The sequence below is a fragment of the Apodemus sylvaticus genome, chromosome 3 (assembly GCF_947179515.1).
Source record: "Apodemus sylvaticus chromosome 3, mApoSyl1.1, whole genome shotgun sequence".
Lineage (NCBI taxonomy): Eukaryota > Metazoa > Chordata > Mammalia > Rodentia > Muridae > Apodemus > Apodemus sylvaticus.
In genome coordinates this window covers 3,748,784-3,766,499 of record NC_067474.1, presented here as the reverse complement: position 1 = coordinate 3,766,499, position 17,716 = coordinate 3,748,784, and the positions used below count along the sequence as shown (strand labels likewise).

General features: G+C 34.0%; 1 protein-coding gene across 1 annotated transcript in view; it reads left to right on the top strand.

Annotated features, from left to right (window-relative positions):
* The window catches only part of Pi15 (peptidase inhibitor 15), a 40,299-nt gene extending 22,972 nt beyond the window's left edge, over positions 1-17,327 (top strand). Inside the window, exons 4-7 of the mRNA XM_052175388.1 lie at positions 9,857-9,975; positions 10,880-11,012; positions 11,124-11,239; positions 17,154-17,327. Coding sequence (XP_052031348.1) covers positions 9,857-9,975; positions 10,880-11,012; positions 11,124-11,239; positions 17,154-17,289 — 504 coding nt within the window. The 3' untranslated portion in view covers positions 17,290-17,327. The remainder of the gene's footprint in view (positions 1-9,856; positions 9,976-10,879; positions 11,013-11,123; positions 11,240-17,153) is intronic.
* Positions 17,328-17,716: the final 389 nt, after the last annotated feature.

Genomic DNA, 17,716 nt, shown 5'->3' with positions numbered 1-17,716 from the left:
CACATTAGTGTCTTAGGATAAAAATTATCCCCCAAAGAATGAACTTGCAAAACTTCAACTGAGTTCAGTTTGCAGGATGTTCTCTGTTTCAGAGCAATTTAATAAATTAATTTTATAGAATTAAAGACTCTTCATGGGAGGAAGGATTCCAAGACAGGAATTGTTATCTTTAAAGTATAGAAAGTGCAGTAAAAACAGAACAAATAGTTGTAAAACAGTAGTATAACTCAGTGTAATGCTTTGCTGTATGGAATTGATGTAATAAATGCAAAACAGGCAACAGTTGGAGACTGAAGTGCTAATCATATTGGAACATGATGAAGATTTCTGTGGAGGAGGAACATATGACACTGATTCTCTGAAATAGGTGCTTAATGGCTGTGATAGAATGCAAAGCAATGGATGCCCCAGACAATGAGCAGTGAACAACTATAGCACTGTTCTCCAGCCAGGCTGCCCAGGAGGTGCAGAAAAAAGCTAATACAAAAGGAATCTGGGAGATTGTGATATTTGAGATCAAGGGCAGAGGGAAAGCTTAGAACTATGACTTCTACACATATGAGGAGGTCACCCCTACTCAGTGACTGCTGGGGAACAGAACTAGATTTTTAAAGCAAATTTGAAGCAAATTTGCTGTGTCTAATTTAAGTCTTTAATATGTGCTTTTCTGACTTCTAGAAGGCCTGTGAGAACTACTGCCATAACGTAGTGAACTGAGCAAGCTGACTGACAGAAAGGCGCTTGGAAATGCTGCTCTTCTGCATGAGAACTTGAGTGGTTTGGCTTTTAGTGGAGACCAGGAACATTTTGTAGGAGCTTTCTGTGCAGATACACTGTTCTGTAGTTTACTTGCACACAAAAGAATGTACTCATCCCTGGAATTGTATGTCCTTCCTCTGTTTCACTTTTCCAAATCTGAAGATAAGAGCATTTTCTCATAAGAGATTATAAGGTTAAAGATTATAAGAAGTATACACACACAGACACACACACATATAAACAAACATATATACATGCACACATAGACATACTGGCCCTTTGAAACAGGATTTCTCTGTGGAGCCCCAGCTGCCCTGGAACTGACTGTAGATCAGGCTGGCCCCAAACTCAAAGATCTACCTGCCTCTGCCTCCTGAGTGCTGAGACTAAAGGAGTGTACCACCACTGCCAGCAATTCATGTTAAAAATGTAAAAGTTAGATGATTTGGAATAATATCATTGGGGAAAAAGAATACCTATGAGTCACATATGGGTTACCTAATGAGTACTACAATCTTGGTGGCAAATTATATTTGGTCCTATACTTGGAAGTAAAAATAAATTTGTGTTTATGTTGAAGGTTTATAGAACCTAGTGTCACATCTTGTCTCACAGTTAATAGTTAAGAAACAAGTGGGGTTTTGCCTAGAATATGTGACTATGATGAGGTGATGGGCAAGTCTTTTAATACTCAGTCTCTCACTACACAGTACAAGTTTACCAGCTGGTCTTTTTGCTACAGTGGAGGGCAATGAGGAACAGAGACAGAAAACACTGTATATATATCAAGGAAGTAGACAAGGCACTGTGCTACATGCTGAAGCAGAGTAACTACAGAACTGACTCTGAGACCACAAGAAGAGGCCTATTTCAGGGATAGCATGAAGTACAGAATGGTACCAGTTTCCAAAAGTGATCATACTAGATATTAGCCTATATATCCTATACAGACAAGAGATAAAGATGAGGACAATATGATCAGTATAGAAGGGTTCCATAAGATACAGGGTGGCATGTTGAAGACATAGAAACACTATAATTACAAATAATGTACAAATACAAAGAATATTACAAGGTTGAAGTTTATTGGAGGAAACTTGATTGAACTTTGTATTAAGATCATGGGAAGTACTAAAAGTTTTAGCTGGGAAATTATGCAATCAAATTTGAATTTTAGAAATGTCCTTCTGGTGACAGGATGAGGTGGGTCTATAAAGAAGCAAAAGTAGAGACAGGATGGCCAGTCAGTGGCTGTCATGACAGTCTGTGCAAGAGATAACTGAAACCTGAAGTATTTTGAGACAACAGAGTAAGCTGGTTGCCTCAGGAAAAAAAAATATGTGAAACATTTTGGAAATCATGTCCAGAAGAGTGATTCACATGAAGTTTCAGAGAAGGATTTAATGGATGGAGTATTCAGAACTTTGTCTCTGTCTTTGAGGGGGACTGCTAGGTCACTTCAAGTATAAGAACACAAAAGGCAAAACAAAATTTAGGAAGCCAAGAAACGGCAGGGGATTGTTGTCTAGTGAACAAGGCTATAGAGATTGAATAGGAAATAGAATGAAGGAAGGTGCATTCTTTCACTGCAGAAAAGTTGGGTTATGAATATGATTTGACAGTCAAAAGAGAACCTTCTCCCAAAGGCATGAGGAACAGTGCCATGGAACTGAAGATCCTGTCTATAGAAAACTACTCAAGACTGTTTGCAAGAATATGCCCCCTAATCCAAGTCTGCTTCAAGGACCTAAGTAGGGCAAAGCCAAAGCTATGCTGCTCACTTGAGATAAGGCATTTTCTCGACAAAAATCAGAGGACTTTTGAAAACATAGATCGTTGCTATCTTTAGTCTGACTACCTTGTGTCTTAATGTGATATATATGACAACTATCAAAAACAACCCATGGACATTTGGTGTTTATGAACTAGAGGTATTTGAAAGTTTCTGAGAAGTTTTGAAGGATGATACTGGAGGAGGGTCAAGGAAGATAAAAACTAAGTTCTTAAAAGTTGAATAAAAATGGCACAAATGCATCCTGAACTGAGGTTTGGTAGAAAGAATGTGAGTTGTGAGTACCACCATGTTATATTATTTATAGCATGTCAAATCAGATAACAAACATTTTAACATAAATATGATAGAATGCCCAATTATGTTGATTTTAGAAATAGCTTTTCATGAAGTCTCTTAAATTCCACAGTGATCAGTGCGATCAAAGATTAAGGAAACAATATTTTCCACTAAAATGTCATACTTCATAATTTAGTTAAGCATGAACATTTCACCCACTTTTTCTATGCACATCCTTTGGAAGTCTTTTTTCAGAATGCAGCAGATAGTCATACAGATAGCTAAGTTCTAAGGAGTAGGTAATATAAGACATGGGATTTACATTCATATTTCAGAATAGTTTTACAATCAAGAAATCCATTTTAGCATATTGTGTTATTGAGTCAATGAAGAAAAGTGATCATTCATGAAAATTCCTTGATAGCCTAAATGCCACTGTCAGATGACAACGAGTGTCTACCCACTACCCCTGAAGAGAAAGATCATTGCTAGAATCCACTAACAGTTATTTTCAAACTTTAATTTGAAAAACAGATGCAAAACAATGTATGAAGGAAGGAAAATACTTTTTTAAAAACTTCTAAAATTCTTCAATGGTATCTCCTTTTGTCTAATGTTATTTTCCCCTGGAAGTGCCTGTTTTTATACAATTCTATTCCTGAATTTTCAATGACTTCAGGCTTTATCTGTTTTCTTATCAGATTGCTTGTTTAGTAGAGAATAATAGTTGATAAATTCATGAAAAGTTCTCAAACTAATTCCCATTCTGTGTTTCTCCCCAAACCCCTAAACATTCCATACAACAGTAACAGGTATTATTTAGTGCACTCTAGCCCTTTTAGAACTGTGGAAACATTAATTATCAGCATCAAACTTATTCATCACAGACTTGAGAGATGGGGACAGATTTCCTCATTAGAAATATAAATTCAAAGCATGGAAAGCATAAATTCTCTGAGTATTTGAACATGTTGACTCAAATGATCTAGTTGGCAGCAAATATTTGTTTCAAATAGCAGTGCAGTACAGCATACTACACTACAGTACAGTGTGGTAGAGTACATGTTTCCCTTGGTCTGTTCATCTCTCCTGGTTTTTGGATCATTTGCAGAGTAAATTTCCCTACATGCTCTTCATCTGAGACTATCAGAGAATATTAAAAAAAATTAAAAATTGTAAATAAAATTATACTTTTATTCTCTATGCTTGGAAAATAATAGATAAAGTATCTTATGATAGTGTTAAACATCTTTGAGTATCTGCTAAGATAACTATGGCATTGCTCCTGGACAATCAATCCCAGATATGAAGTTTTTTTTTAAACAATGAGCCCTTTAAATGATATATGGATGCATAAATTTGTTCCCCATTCAACACTTGCCAACACAGACTCTGAGAGAAGGTTACACTAAGATATTTGGTTTCTTTAAAAACCTGGAAAACCAAGTATGTTATTCAGGAAATTCAAAATCAAATTTCACTCCTTACCAAAGCACAAGTATCCAGAAGAACAGAGTCATTAGGTCATCTTGAGAACTTGAAACTGTGTAGAAAAATAGCACTTCCTGTTTGTCCTCTGTTAGATTAGGTTCCAAAAGGGTGCCTTCTACTGTGAGATGCTTGCCAATGACCTGACTTGTCCAATGAGGGATAATGGTGCTATATTACTGTCCATTATCCTTAGTATAATTGGCAGATTTTATAGACACATTCTGCTGATTCACATTTTCTTAACTGGAGTTGAAGGAAGATCAATTATGTGTTTTAAATCAATGTTTTATGAAAACAGATTGCTCCCATATTTTTATTTATTATCTTTAGGATTTTGAAATGAATACAAAGAAAAATACATCTTTGTTAACATAATAGAAATAATAACAGTGGATTTTGTGAACCATACATGCTGGCAATGGCCATCTTCTAAGTACAAATCCCATGGTGATGGTGCACACTTGTAAATTACAGAAGTTGGTGGCATAAAATTCCATCCTGAGATCCAGAAGGAAATCCTGCTTCAAGAAATAAAGCAATCTCCACAAGTCAGTGTCCACCAATTCCCATCGTCATCATGTACTCTGTTCTTAGAGCTCTATCTCCCTACATATTTTTACATACAATGTGTGGTGTTGCTTTTGTTAGGACTGGGGATGCTGTTGCAATCCATTTCTTTTACCTGCCTCCTATTTTTGCAATATAACATTATTTGAATATTATTCAATTAATCTAGTCAATAACCTGAATCATTCTTCTGAGGGCCGGTCTTTTCCTCTGTTCCCATGTATTTTCCTCCCCAGCCTAATCAGGGTTCATTTCTCTGATCTCCTGGATAGTTTAGCAGTGCTTCCTTCCTGTTTATTTCAGTATCCTTCATTGGTCATTTCATACCCATGCCTATCTAATAACAGTAAGTCTACCAATTTTAAGACATAAATGTCTTTCCTAATGTCCTTGAAGTGTGTTGATACTTTAGCTGCCCTCCAGGGCAGCATTATTTTGTCACCCCTTAATTTGTTTATGGCTTCTACAAATCAATACTCTTTCCCCAATTAAGAGAAAGGATTAAAAACAAAAATAAAATATCTCCTGTGAAATGCCAAAAAATTCTGAATATGTGTGAAACGCCCATGTAAATATCCAAGAATATGAAGATCTACAAAATATCCCATGCTTGTCTTCCATATTTTTGCTATGATGGTACCCATGTCAATATACAGCTCATAAATCTATCTCTAAAATGTTTTATTTCTAGCACTTTGTCTTTTACGATGATTGCAATGTATATAATAGTTTTTTCACAGTTGACTGTGGTGTTCTAAGCTATTATTTTTCCCTTAATTTCAACTTTAGTTAATTGCTTTTTATTTTTACAGGGAGATTTTTTTTATGAAAGTAGCTTATTTTGAAATAGCATGTTTATTTAATGTCTATCTCTTGCAAATTAAATATTTAAGCTCTATTTCTGAATGTAATACATTTTTGTTTAAGTATTTCACTTGACTTGATAATTAGGTTTTCTAAATATTTAAGAAACTCATAGAAGTCAAGAAATACAGATTTAATATCCTCTTAAATTTTGAAATACTAGAAAAATAAAAGAAGCAAATGTTAAAGAAATAAAATCACATTTTACATCCCTTTTTTTTTTAAAAAAATGTACCGGACTTTTATTATTTTCAACTTAAAATCACAATTGGAAGTAATGACTTATCTGCATATTTTATACTGAAATACAAGACCATTTGTTATTGTGAGAAGCCATATTCTTCTAATTACTGCAAATATTAGCAAAAGGCTGTAAGCATCTGAAAATTTTCAGTCTTCAAATTTTGTCCTTTTTCACACTTCCATACTTTATTCTTTAGAATTATAAAGAAAATGTTTCAACAAGTCTGTAATTATAATCTCAAGTTTAGAGTTACCTTCCCAAATTCCATTGTTTCTTATTAGCCAGAAACCCTGGCTGGAACATAAGTAGATAGTCAAATGTACCATTGTGTCACATGATCATGTTTGTTAGCACACTGAAGATCTCAAAGCATATGACAAACTATTTTTGTATTGTATTAATATTATCTATTTTTTCTGCAGTTATATAAGATGAAAACTTTCTCCCATAAAGCAACATTTTTTGACTCCAATTGTGTCTCTGAGTCAAACTCAAAACATTTCTGAACTTGATGAGGATCCTGAATTCTTCTCATTTTCCTCTTATCTCTCAGGGTCACAACTCTGCCAGATAAGATGACATCAGTTTGAATCTGTTTTGTGTCTTAGGCTAAATGTATTAGTTTTGTGTGATTTACAGTCAATACTCTTCTTAGCTCAAGCTAATTTATTAATAAACAGAAAATCCATGGTAACTATTTAAATTCAAAGCTAATTAGTCCATTTCTGGTTAACTCAATAGCTCTTAACTAGACAAGAACAAAACATTAGTAACTATAGGGCAAACTTACAAGTGTATACATACTTTACTCTATTGTCAGTGATTTTAAGTTTATAAATGATCTAAATAATAGCATAATTTCTATTTCCAGTTTTCTATAACTGTTTTGTATATTAATTCACAGTACTCTTTTTATTTCAATCATTGAGAAATATTGAGGGGTTTGCAAGTAGCTTAACTGTGACAGTGTCTTATGAGATGGTAAGGATATTTGAAATAAGTTATTCTAATAAAATATTATGCTATTGGGCATATTAATATTCATGTAATGGAAACAAGGGCACATCTGTGCTTGCATTTGTTTCTTCTATTGATACATCAATGGGGCACAATATTGAATTTATTCTATATTATATATGTACAATTTCATATATAATTATATTCTACAGCAGGTTAAATTTAATTCTGGTATTATGTACTAAAATATATACCAGAAATACTAGGTATATTGCCTATCCAGAATCTAAACCACAGGCCTATGCAATTTGCAACCCCTTTCCTAGAACTTCTGTGTTAAAATGCAGTTATATTTTTTTAAGATTCAACAAACCTCATCATATCCATAAATTTATTAGAACACACTAAATTAATCACTTATATATCCATTAGGTATAATTGTAGCCAATGGAGAGATAGCAAGTAGGTAGGTCATTATGGGAATGTGTTATAGTCTCTAATTTTATAACTCCTGTTCCAAAGTTAAACTTTGTCTTTTAGAAGATGGGTGTGGGCCAGGCTTGGAAACAAGGAGACAGCACAACTCCTTTGCTCCACCCTCCAGAAGGTATCAGAGATACAGTCAATCATATCTCCTACATGGAGGGAAATCAACTCTCTCTGTAAGGGAATTGGCTTTCCTATCTCTTCTTTCAGGGACATGGAGAAGGAAGAATCTGTCACATCAGTTCCTTAAGATCACTCCTTGAGAGAAAAAGAAAGCACTTAAACTCACTTGACCTGTAACTTCCATCTCCATATTACTGCTGATTATAATTTCACATGCAAATAATAAGTATTTGACCCACAGTAATCCTGAGTACATTTTTTTCATATTAGAATCCCTTACAAGGGTCACCAAAGGATATTCTTAAAAAATATTTTTCAAGTATATGTGAACTGCTTGGTTTATGTTACTGTTATTTCCAATGTTTTGTATGCACATTATAAACATTAAGATTGTATTTTATATTATTAAGTTGTTAAATTCCTGAAGTTTTTCTTTAATATATTTAAGATATGCCATATTCTCTCTCTTTTCTCACTGTTTCTCAACCAGAGGATGGAAATAATATAAAGAGATAATTAAATACATGCATGAAGATTTTAACCTTAGTTAAATCTCCCAAAACTCCTATAAAAATGTCAGGTGTATTGACACAGAGGATCCCTGGAGTTTGCTAGCCATCCACTTTTGCTAATGGGCCAGCTACAGGTTTAAGAAGATTCCTTGTATAAATGAATAAATGAATGAAAGAATGAATAAATGAATAAATGAATGAATAAATAAATAAATAAATAAATAAATAAATAAATAAATAGGTGAAGCATGACTAAGAAAGACAGCTGATGTGAATCTCTGGCTTCAATATGTGCATGCCTAACTGCTATATACAAATAAACACATGATGAAGAGAACACATATTAAATATTTTGAATTATTTTGTATAGAGTACATGTTTTCAGTTGCACTGATTTTGGGGATACTCAAGTATATCAAAATCATGATACAGTGAATCAGAAGGAAAGCTACAGATGATATGGCTTTGAATCTTCTTGTTTTATAGATTAGTAGGCAAATGATAAAAGACAGCCCTCAGTCACTAATGATCTCAGTAGCAAAATTAAGGATCAACATAAGATCACTGCATTTCAGATGAGTGCTTTGTACCATGCTGTGTTAGCACACTTAATTGATTATAATAATAAAACTGAAGATAGAGTATATAATAATAAATAATATGTATATTTATTTTTCTCATGTAACTCTGATTATTTAACAACCTTTCAAGAATTGAGCTGGTTGAAGATCAACTCTTTTGTGATGTAATTATACAGGTTTCCATTTTAATGAATTACAATCAATATTTCAGAAATTCGTACTTTAGTAATTTTTGATGAAGTAAGAAATGTTTGATAAGACAAATTATCAACCAAACAAACTATGTTTTAATTGTTATCTAAGTAACAGGATATCAATTTTTTAGATTAAAATTTCTATTTTAAAGTCCTATGTCAACAATAACTTTTGTGTACAGGAATTATTCATATTCTGTATTTGTGTCTTCATACTTTAATAGAAAGTTGACTTTCATTGCAGAAGTAACTTATTATTGACAGGTCCATAATATTTGGCAGGTCTATGCAGGTCTTGAGATGACTTACATTAACATTTATAAAATCATTTTAGTCTACATTTTTCAACTAACAATAATGTAATATATGAGCATATATATGTAATATATGCAATTCACTGTTAACTTGTTTTCTCAAGGAAAATTATATTTTTTAATTTGATTCAAACTTAATGTATTGTATTTGTATGTAGTACTCTGAAATGATTTTATTATAATTATGTTTAGTGCACATAACTAAAATAGTACATTTCATGTTTTTTTATTGATGAGAAAGATTCTAATGCTTTCAAATGTGACCATTTCATAAACTTGAGTATTCTATAGCACAATCTGACCTTTGAAAGTTACAATGTATTGGCATTGTTGATTTGAGCATATTAATTTGGATAAAATGGTTGCTAATTATTTGGAAAAACATGGTTGGTAAAGTTCCTTGTTTATGTATAAAGGATTTTGCTAAATCAGTTTATTTTAATACATTCCAATTTCATGGGTCATTTAGTATTATTCTCCATGTTATAATTAGATGTGATTTTTTTCTTTTAACTTATCCTTCTCCCAAATGTATATCCCTATTGCATTAACTTTAAGTGAATTGTTCTGAATTGGCTTTGTTTTAGATAAAATAATTTAAAGACCAAGAATTGAAGACTGGAACTATCACTTTTCTTTCCTTTTTTTTTTGTTTGTTCTCAGCAAAACTGAAGGACTATTTTACTTCTACAGGTCTGGGATGAAAATCTTGCAAAATCTGCGGAGGCATGGGCAGCAACTTGCATTTGGGACCATGGACCTTCTTATTTGCTGAGATTTTTGGGTCAGAATTTGTCTGTAAGAACTGGAAGGTAGGAAGCAGTTACCCATATGCCTCCGTGATTATACACCCCACAGAAAATGGTATTAATTTTAAGTGATATCAGAATTTTCTACTTATTTCTGTAAGACAGAAAATATTTGGCTTATGAATAAACAATATTTTTTCAAAACATTATACAACTAGTTCATAAGGCCTAATATGACCAGCTTTCCTCTCTTACTTTTGAAACATGCTACCTTTACCTGTATTTACCATTGACCCAACAGATTCTTAGGGTTGATTGTGTATGCTGGGTCTTGCTTTCCAACCCCATACACCCAAAATCTATGATCTTGCAGAAGCCATCTATGTGTGTTTGTGTACAGAATTTCCATTGAATACAGAATATTCCATACACACACACATACACACACACAGTGAAATTAGTAAATCGGCAGATTGGTAAGATAGTATCATCTGCATTCACATATCTATGTATGCACACAAGTGTATGTACATGTAACTATGAGATAGCTATTCTCATTGACAGGATATTTTTTCTACTGAAAAACATCATGACCAATATTATTTAACTTTGTTTTTATGTCACTTTAATTAGAGTTAAATTTTTTAATTACTTTGATTTGCAAAATTAGATCAATTATAAATTTCCGTAGAGTAAATGTTATGTATAAATTTAAGTAGGATTGTTTTTCCCAAATTATTTGTGTTTTTCCATTTTTAGAGTAGCCTGACATGGACTTAGACAAGGAAGTCTCTTTGCATATTTTGCACTTCCAGAGAAATCAATATCTTTATAAGATTATGATTGTAATTGTCAGGCATGGACATGAGCTTGAGTTATAATGAATAATCTTCCAACACTTGTTTATAGTATAAAATGAGTCTACCTGAGTACTGAGTTCTTTTTTGCTCTTTCTTTTGACATCTAGATATCGGTCTATTCTCCAGTTGGTCAAACCATGGTATGATGAAGTGAAAGATTACGCCTTTCCTTACCCTCAGGACTGCAACCCTCAGTGTCCTATGCGATGCTTTGGGCCAATGTGCACTCATTATACACAGGTCGTTTCAACTGATTTGTTCATTTTTGTTTCACATATTTAAAATGCTTTTCATATTTGTGTGACTTGGCATTTTTAAGCAATATTAGAAGATATTGGTTTATTTTTACAGATGGTTTGGGCCACTTCTAATCGCATAGGATGTGCAGTTCACACTTGCCAAAACATGAATGTCTGGGGATCTGTGTGGCGACGAGCAGTGTACTTGGTCTGCAACTATGCTCCAAAGTAAGTACCAAGTTGAGTTCCATTTCCTGAGTCATTGTCTGGCGTGAGAAATAAACAGTCAGAGGGGCATTTTTGGTAGTTGTAAAAGTCAAAGTACTCTACTGAAATTCTTCAACATCATCTCCTCTTCATCTCCAGCCTCATCACTATGCCTACAGTCCTGAGGGAAAAAAGAGAAAGGGTAGAAAGTTTCTCTTCACTGGGACAAGGGTACTGGGCTAAAATAGTAAGGAGCACACACTGAGACACCTGTACTAACTAAGTTCTTATTATCACTGCTTGGTCATGGTATGTGTAAGCACTGTGTTTCATAAGCACCTTCATCAAAGGCATCAAAAGTATCCTCAAGCACTGATTCCTGTATCAATGGGATTACATCATCTAGGGAATGTATCAGCACCCTATTATTCTGGATTATCAGTATTTGAATGCTGTCCTACATGTTTTACTAGGGAAGCATCATATTGGGAAAGACTCTTCTCTCCTCCCCGACAAGATTTTTCAATAAAAGTATACTCAGTCTCATCATCTAATAACATATATAAATATGCTACAAATTTATAAAAGATTATAAAACCTAGTCATGTTTGAATATTCCTTAAAATAACAATAAATATCTGTTAACACATGATAAAATAGCTTCTTGATAATAACAACTGAGAATAAAAAAGTGTTCCAATATTTATGCAGTGTTATTGTGCCATTTAGAATAAATACCAAATTTGCAAAAGATTTATCTCACTCCTGGTATCTTCCAAAGTGAAACTGAAACAAAATTTTCTCCAGTGTTTCCACCACGAGGAGGTAGTAGACAATGTGTCATATGTGCTAATGTGGTCATGACTCATTCATACAACTGAGCCAACCCTTCTGAAAATCAGAAAATTCAGAACTATTGTAATGATTATAGTCTGAAAAAATATAATTTTTCAGAATTAATCTAATCCCTGCATTTGTTCGATATTTTTACTTTTATGTCTTGTACTTCTTCTTAAGCACTTTACACTTCCTCCATCTTAACTTGGCTTGGTTGTAACGAGATGACCAAAGTCAGATTTTAAAAATTCATTTGGATGTTTGCTTCTTGGGCAAATAATATAATTTCTTAATAGTATTAATTTATAGGCTTTCCAAGTAAGTCATTGCATTAACATTAATGTATAATACTATTAATGGAAACACAGTTTTAGATCATAGATGACTAAGACTTATGAAATCTAGATTGGGAGGTAAATATTATTTTTCCAACAGCAGCATGAAGTTTTTTGTAGGCTAGTCCTTTCCGTGGGAAAAAAAGAAAGTGAGAAAATAAATAAAGAAAAGAGAACGATTATGTAAATAAATGGATTAGAACAGAAAGGAAGGAATGGATAATATATGAATTTAGTGATTTACTGTTCTATTCTCTTACAATGAGTATGATTTTTTTAAAGTTGGTAACAAGATAATATTGCATATACTAAACTGTTTTCAACTTTCTTATTTATTTATTTATTTATTTATTTATTTATTTATTTATTTATTTATTCATTTATTCTCTTTACATCCCAATCACAGCCCTTCTCTCTCCGTCCTGTGCTTCCTCTATTCCCCTCCTTCATCGATCTATAATAAACTTTAATTCTGTGTTTTTCCTCCCAAATTTTGTACATAATAGTTTTTAAAAAAAATTAAAAATAAGTAGAAAGTATGAAATTATATAACATAGGCTGATTCCACACATTACTCTCATGTAGCTTTGAATAAATACATAGTAGTAGTTAATATTTTTATTACAGGTTTGGAGGAGTCAAGAGAAGATGAGAACACTTGTGTCACATGACAGGCTTGGAGTACTCCTAGATTAGCATGTGATGTCACCACAATGACCCTCTAGGAATCTTATTTTCTAAGCAAACTGTAGAATTCATTAAGTCGAAGTAGGAAGTACTATAATTTTATTTTTTTAACTAGATATATTCTTTATTTATATTTCAAATGATTTCCCCTTTCCTGGGTGCCCCCTCCCCAAAAGTCCCATTAGTTCTCTCCCCTCTCCCTATTCCCCAACCAACCCCCTCCTGCTCGTGGATTGTCAGGATTAATATAGTAAAAAATGGCCATCTTGCCAAAAGCAATATACAGCTTCAATGCAATCTTCAGCAAAATCCCAAATCAATTATTCATTGGGTTAGAAAGAGCAGTTCTCAAGTTCATCTGGAATAACAAAAAACCCAGGATAGCTAAAACTATTTTCAACAGTAAAAGAACTTCTGGGGGAATCAGTATTCCCGACCTCAAGCAGTATTACAGAACAATAGTGTTTAAAAAACTGCATGGTATTGGTACAGTGACAGGCAGGTAGATCAATGGAATAGAACTGAAGACCCAGAAATGAACCCACACACCTATGGTCACTTGATCTTTGACAAAGAAGCTAAATCCATACAGTAGAAAAAGGATAGCCTTTTCCACAAATGGTGCTAGCTCAACTGTGGCTAGCATGCAGAAGAATACAAATTGATCCATTCTTATCTCCTTGTTCTAAGCTGAAGTCCAAGTGGAACAAGGACCTCCACATAAAGTCAGACACACTGAAACTAATAGAAAAAAAACTAGGGAAGACCCTTGAACACATGGGCACAGGGGAAAGTTTCCTGAACAGAACACCAATAGCTTATGCCCTAAGATATTAAAGATACATAAGATAGATAAGATACAAATATAAATATAAATATAATATATAAATATAATATATAAATATAAATATATATAGATGTAAATATAATATAAAAAATAAATATAAATATAATATAAAGATACCTAAGATATATAAGATACAAATGAGACCTCAAAAATTTACAAAGTCTCTGTAAAGCAAAGGACACTGTCAATCAGACAAAATGGCAACCACAAAATTGGGAAAAGACCTTTACCAACCCTACATCTGACAGAGGGTTAATATTCAATATATACAGAGAACTTCAGATGAGACAAATAACCCTATTAAAATTGGAGTACAGAGCTAAACAAAGAATTTTCACCTGAAGAATTTCGAATAGCTGAGAAGCACCCTAAAAATTCTTCAACATCCTTAGTTATCAGGGAAATGCAAATTAAAACAACCCTGAGATTTTACCTCACACTGGTCAGAATGCCTAAGATCTAAAACTCAAGAGACACAAGGTACTGGCAAGGATGTGGAGAAAGAGGAACACTCCTCCAATACTGGTGGGATTGCAAGTTGGTACAACCACTCTGGAAATCAGTCTGGCAGTTCCTCAGAAAAGTGGGCATGATACTACTGGAGGACCCTGCTATAACACTTCTGGGCATATATCCAGAGGATTCTCCAGTATGAAATATGGACACATGCTTCACTATGTTCATAGCAGCTTTATTTATAATGGCCAGAAGCTAGAAAGAACCCAGATGTCCCTCAGTGGAGGAATGGATACAGAAAATGTGGTATATTTATGCAATGGAATACTACTCAGCTATTAAAAGCAATGAATTCATGAAATTCTTAGGCAAATTGGTATAACTGGAAAATGTCATCCTAAGTGAGGTCCATTCACAAAAGAACACACAGGGTTTGCACTCACTGATAAGTTGAGAAGCTAGAAGCCCAGAATGGAGGAAATTCTAAAACTCCATTTCAGTTTGTAATATGAATACATTTTTAATATGTATACTTATTATTTTGAAATGATCTGAATTTTATCTGACTGGTTTGCTATGTAATTTCATATCCTATATATGTGCTTCATAGCCCTCTTTGCATCTTATCTAGGTTATTAGGATCTGTTGTGATCAACCTGACTTTGGCACTCATAGCGGATCTTCTTTCTTCACTTAATTTCCTTTACTCTGTTATCTGTATTTATAATCTAATACTGAAAATAAATTTATTGTCATCCTTCATTATAATTTAAAGAGCAAAACTCAGAAGCATCATAGACTTGTTCAGCTATTCTAAATAGTGAACGTGCTTCATTATAATAATCAGGGTGTCATTGCAGTGATAGTGAGTAGTTGTATGTGCTCATGGTCATGAAAAAGCAAAACTAACTACTGAAAAGATTTGACTTTCTATATGGAAAAAGTTTTGTGAATCACTATAGTTCCTCTGACGCAGTATAAGAACAGTTCCTCTTGATTCTTATTTTATAAACATTAGAATATTAAAAATTTCCTGACTTTAAAAATTAACCTCATGAGCTTTTGAAAACTAGTATTTTCTCTATAGCAATTCATTGCACATTTCATACCCTGCAACAAACTACTTGGCATCTTGTTTGGTTAACTTACATTTTCTTTCTTTTTTTTTTTTGATGTATTTTTATTTTATTCGATATATTTTTTATTTACATTTCAAATGATTTCCCCTTTTCTGGTCCTCCACTCCCTGAAAGTCACATAAGCCCCCTTCCCTCCCCCTGTTATTCCACCCACCCCTTCCCACTTCCCTGTTCTGGTTTTGCCTTACAGTGCTAGACTGAGTCTTTCCAGAACCAGGGGCCACTCCCCCGTTCTTCTTGTACATCATTTGATGTGTGGATCATGTTTTGGGTATTCCAGTTTTCCGGGCTAATATCCACTTATTAGTGAGTGCATACCATGATTCATCTTTTCATTCTGGGTTACCTCACTTAGTATGATGTTCTCCAGCTCCATCCATTTGCCTAAGAATTTCATGATTTCGTTGTTTCTAATGGCTGAATATTACTCCATTGTGTATATATACCACATTTTTTGCATCCATTCTTCTGTTGAGAGATACCTGGGTTCTTTCCAGCTTCTGGCTATTATAAATAGGGCTGCTATGAATGTAGTGGAGCACATATCCTTATTACATGCTGGGAATCCTCTGGGTATATGCCCAGGAGTGGTATAGCAGGATCTTTCGGAAGTGAGGTGCCCAGTTTTCTGAGGAACCGCCAGACTGATTTCCAGAGTGGTTGTACCAATTTGCAACCCCACCAGCAGTGGAGGAGTGTTCCTCTTTCTCCACATCCTCACCAACACCTGCTGTCTCTTGAATTTTTAATCTTAGCCATTCTGACTGGTGTAAGGTGAAATCTCAGGGTTGTTTTGATTTGCATATGCAATTTGTTCCAGTGCAGCATTTCATTGATGTATATAACAGATTCTGATCATATCCTATTCCCTTCCCTCTCCTGTCCCTTCCACTATTCCTGATGGCCACATTCTTCTTCCCAGCCTTCTTGATCTACTTTCATATCTTTCTGATCCTGATGACCTATGACTTAATGAGTTTAACTCCTGTTACTTTCACGTCCATGGGCACTTTTACCCATGGATATAGCACTGACGAAAATGTTTTCCCTCCTTCAGCAACCTTAATTAGCTTCTCAGAGAGGGATGGCACCTCAGGGGCACCTCCTCCATCTAAGGCAGAATGTGAGCAGATCTAAGTTTGTGCAGATCCTGTCTGAGTGAGTTAAAATCCTAGCTATTTTAAAGCAGCACTGAGAAGCAGTCAGCACAAAATAAGAAGCATTATGTGTGTAGAATTGTGGCCTGCCCTTGTGCTCTAGAGCACTGTTAGAGAGAAAACAAATGTTACAGAGTAAGCCTAGTGTCCATAACTTATGATACTACCAAACATTGTAGATAGGACTTCATTACTTACCTGTCAGTAAAGATTCTGTTAACTTAGTCAAAGAAAGAGCAGGGAAGGGAGAGAGAGGGGGAGAGAGAGAGAGAGAGAGAGAGAGAGAGAGAGAGAGAGAGAGAGAGAGAAAGATTTTAAGATTTTAATAGCAGCAAGCTGCTTGAGAAAAAAGAATGCATTTTCAGTAAGTATGTTCTTCAAAAATATTATCCTGTGTCAATAGTGTGTACATGTAAAAGAAATCTGTTCTTGGGGTGAGTGAGTAGCACTAATATATCTTTTCCTTTTCCATCCTAGGGGTAACTGGATTGGAGAAGCACCATACAAAGTTGGAGTGCCATGTTCATCGTGCCCTCCGAGTTATGGTGGTGCCTGTACTGACAATCTGTGCTTTCCAGGAGTAACGACAAACTACCTGTACTGGTTTAAATAAGCTTATACTTTGCCCCTTGGGGGGGATACATTGGTTTCTGGACTAATAAACACACACACACACACACACATATGGTGAAGTTTGAACAAATTATATTTACTTTACTGTAATCCTGTTTTCATTTTAATGACCAGTTTACTATTGTTTTTCTACAGTGTTGTCTTAGATACAAAGAAAACATCATTTTGTACTTTTGGCTTAAATTTAATTTAATTACTGTATATATAGTGATGATACAGTCATTGTATCCAATTCTAACACCTACAATTCAGAGAAATTATGTTATTACCCTAAAAAGTAGAATGTATGTTTAAGCTATAATATATGTGTATTAATATGTATACATATGTAAAGATATGCTCACATGTATGATGTGTGATGTGACACATAGGTAGTTAACAGGGGAACACTAAAAATATATTTGAGG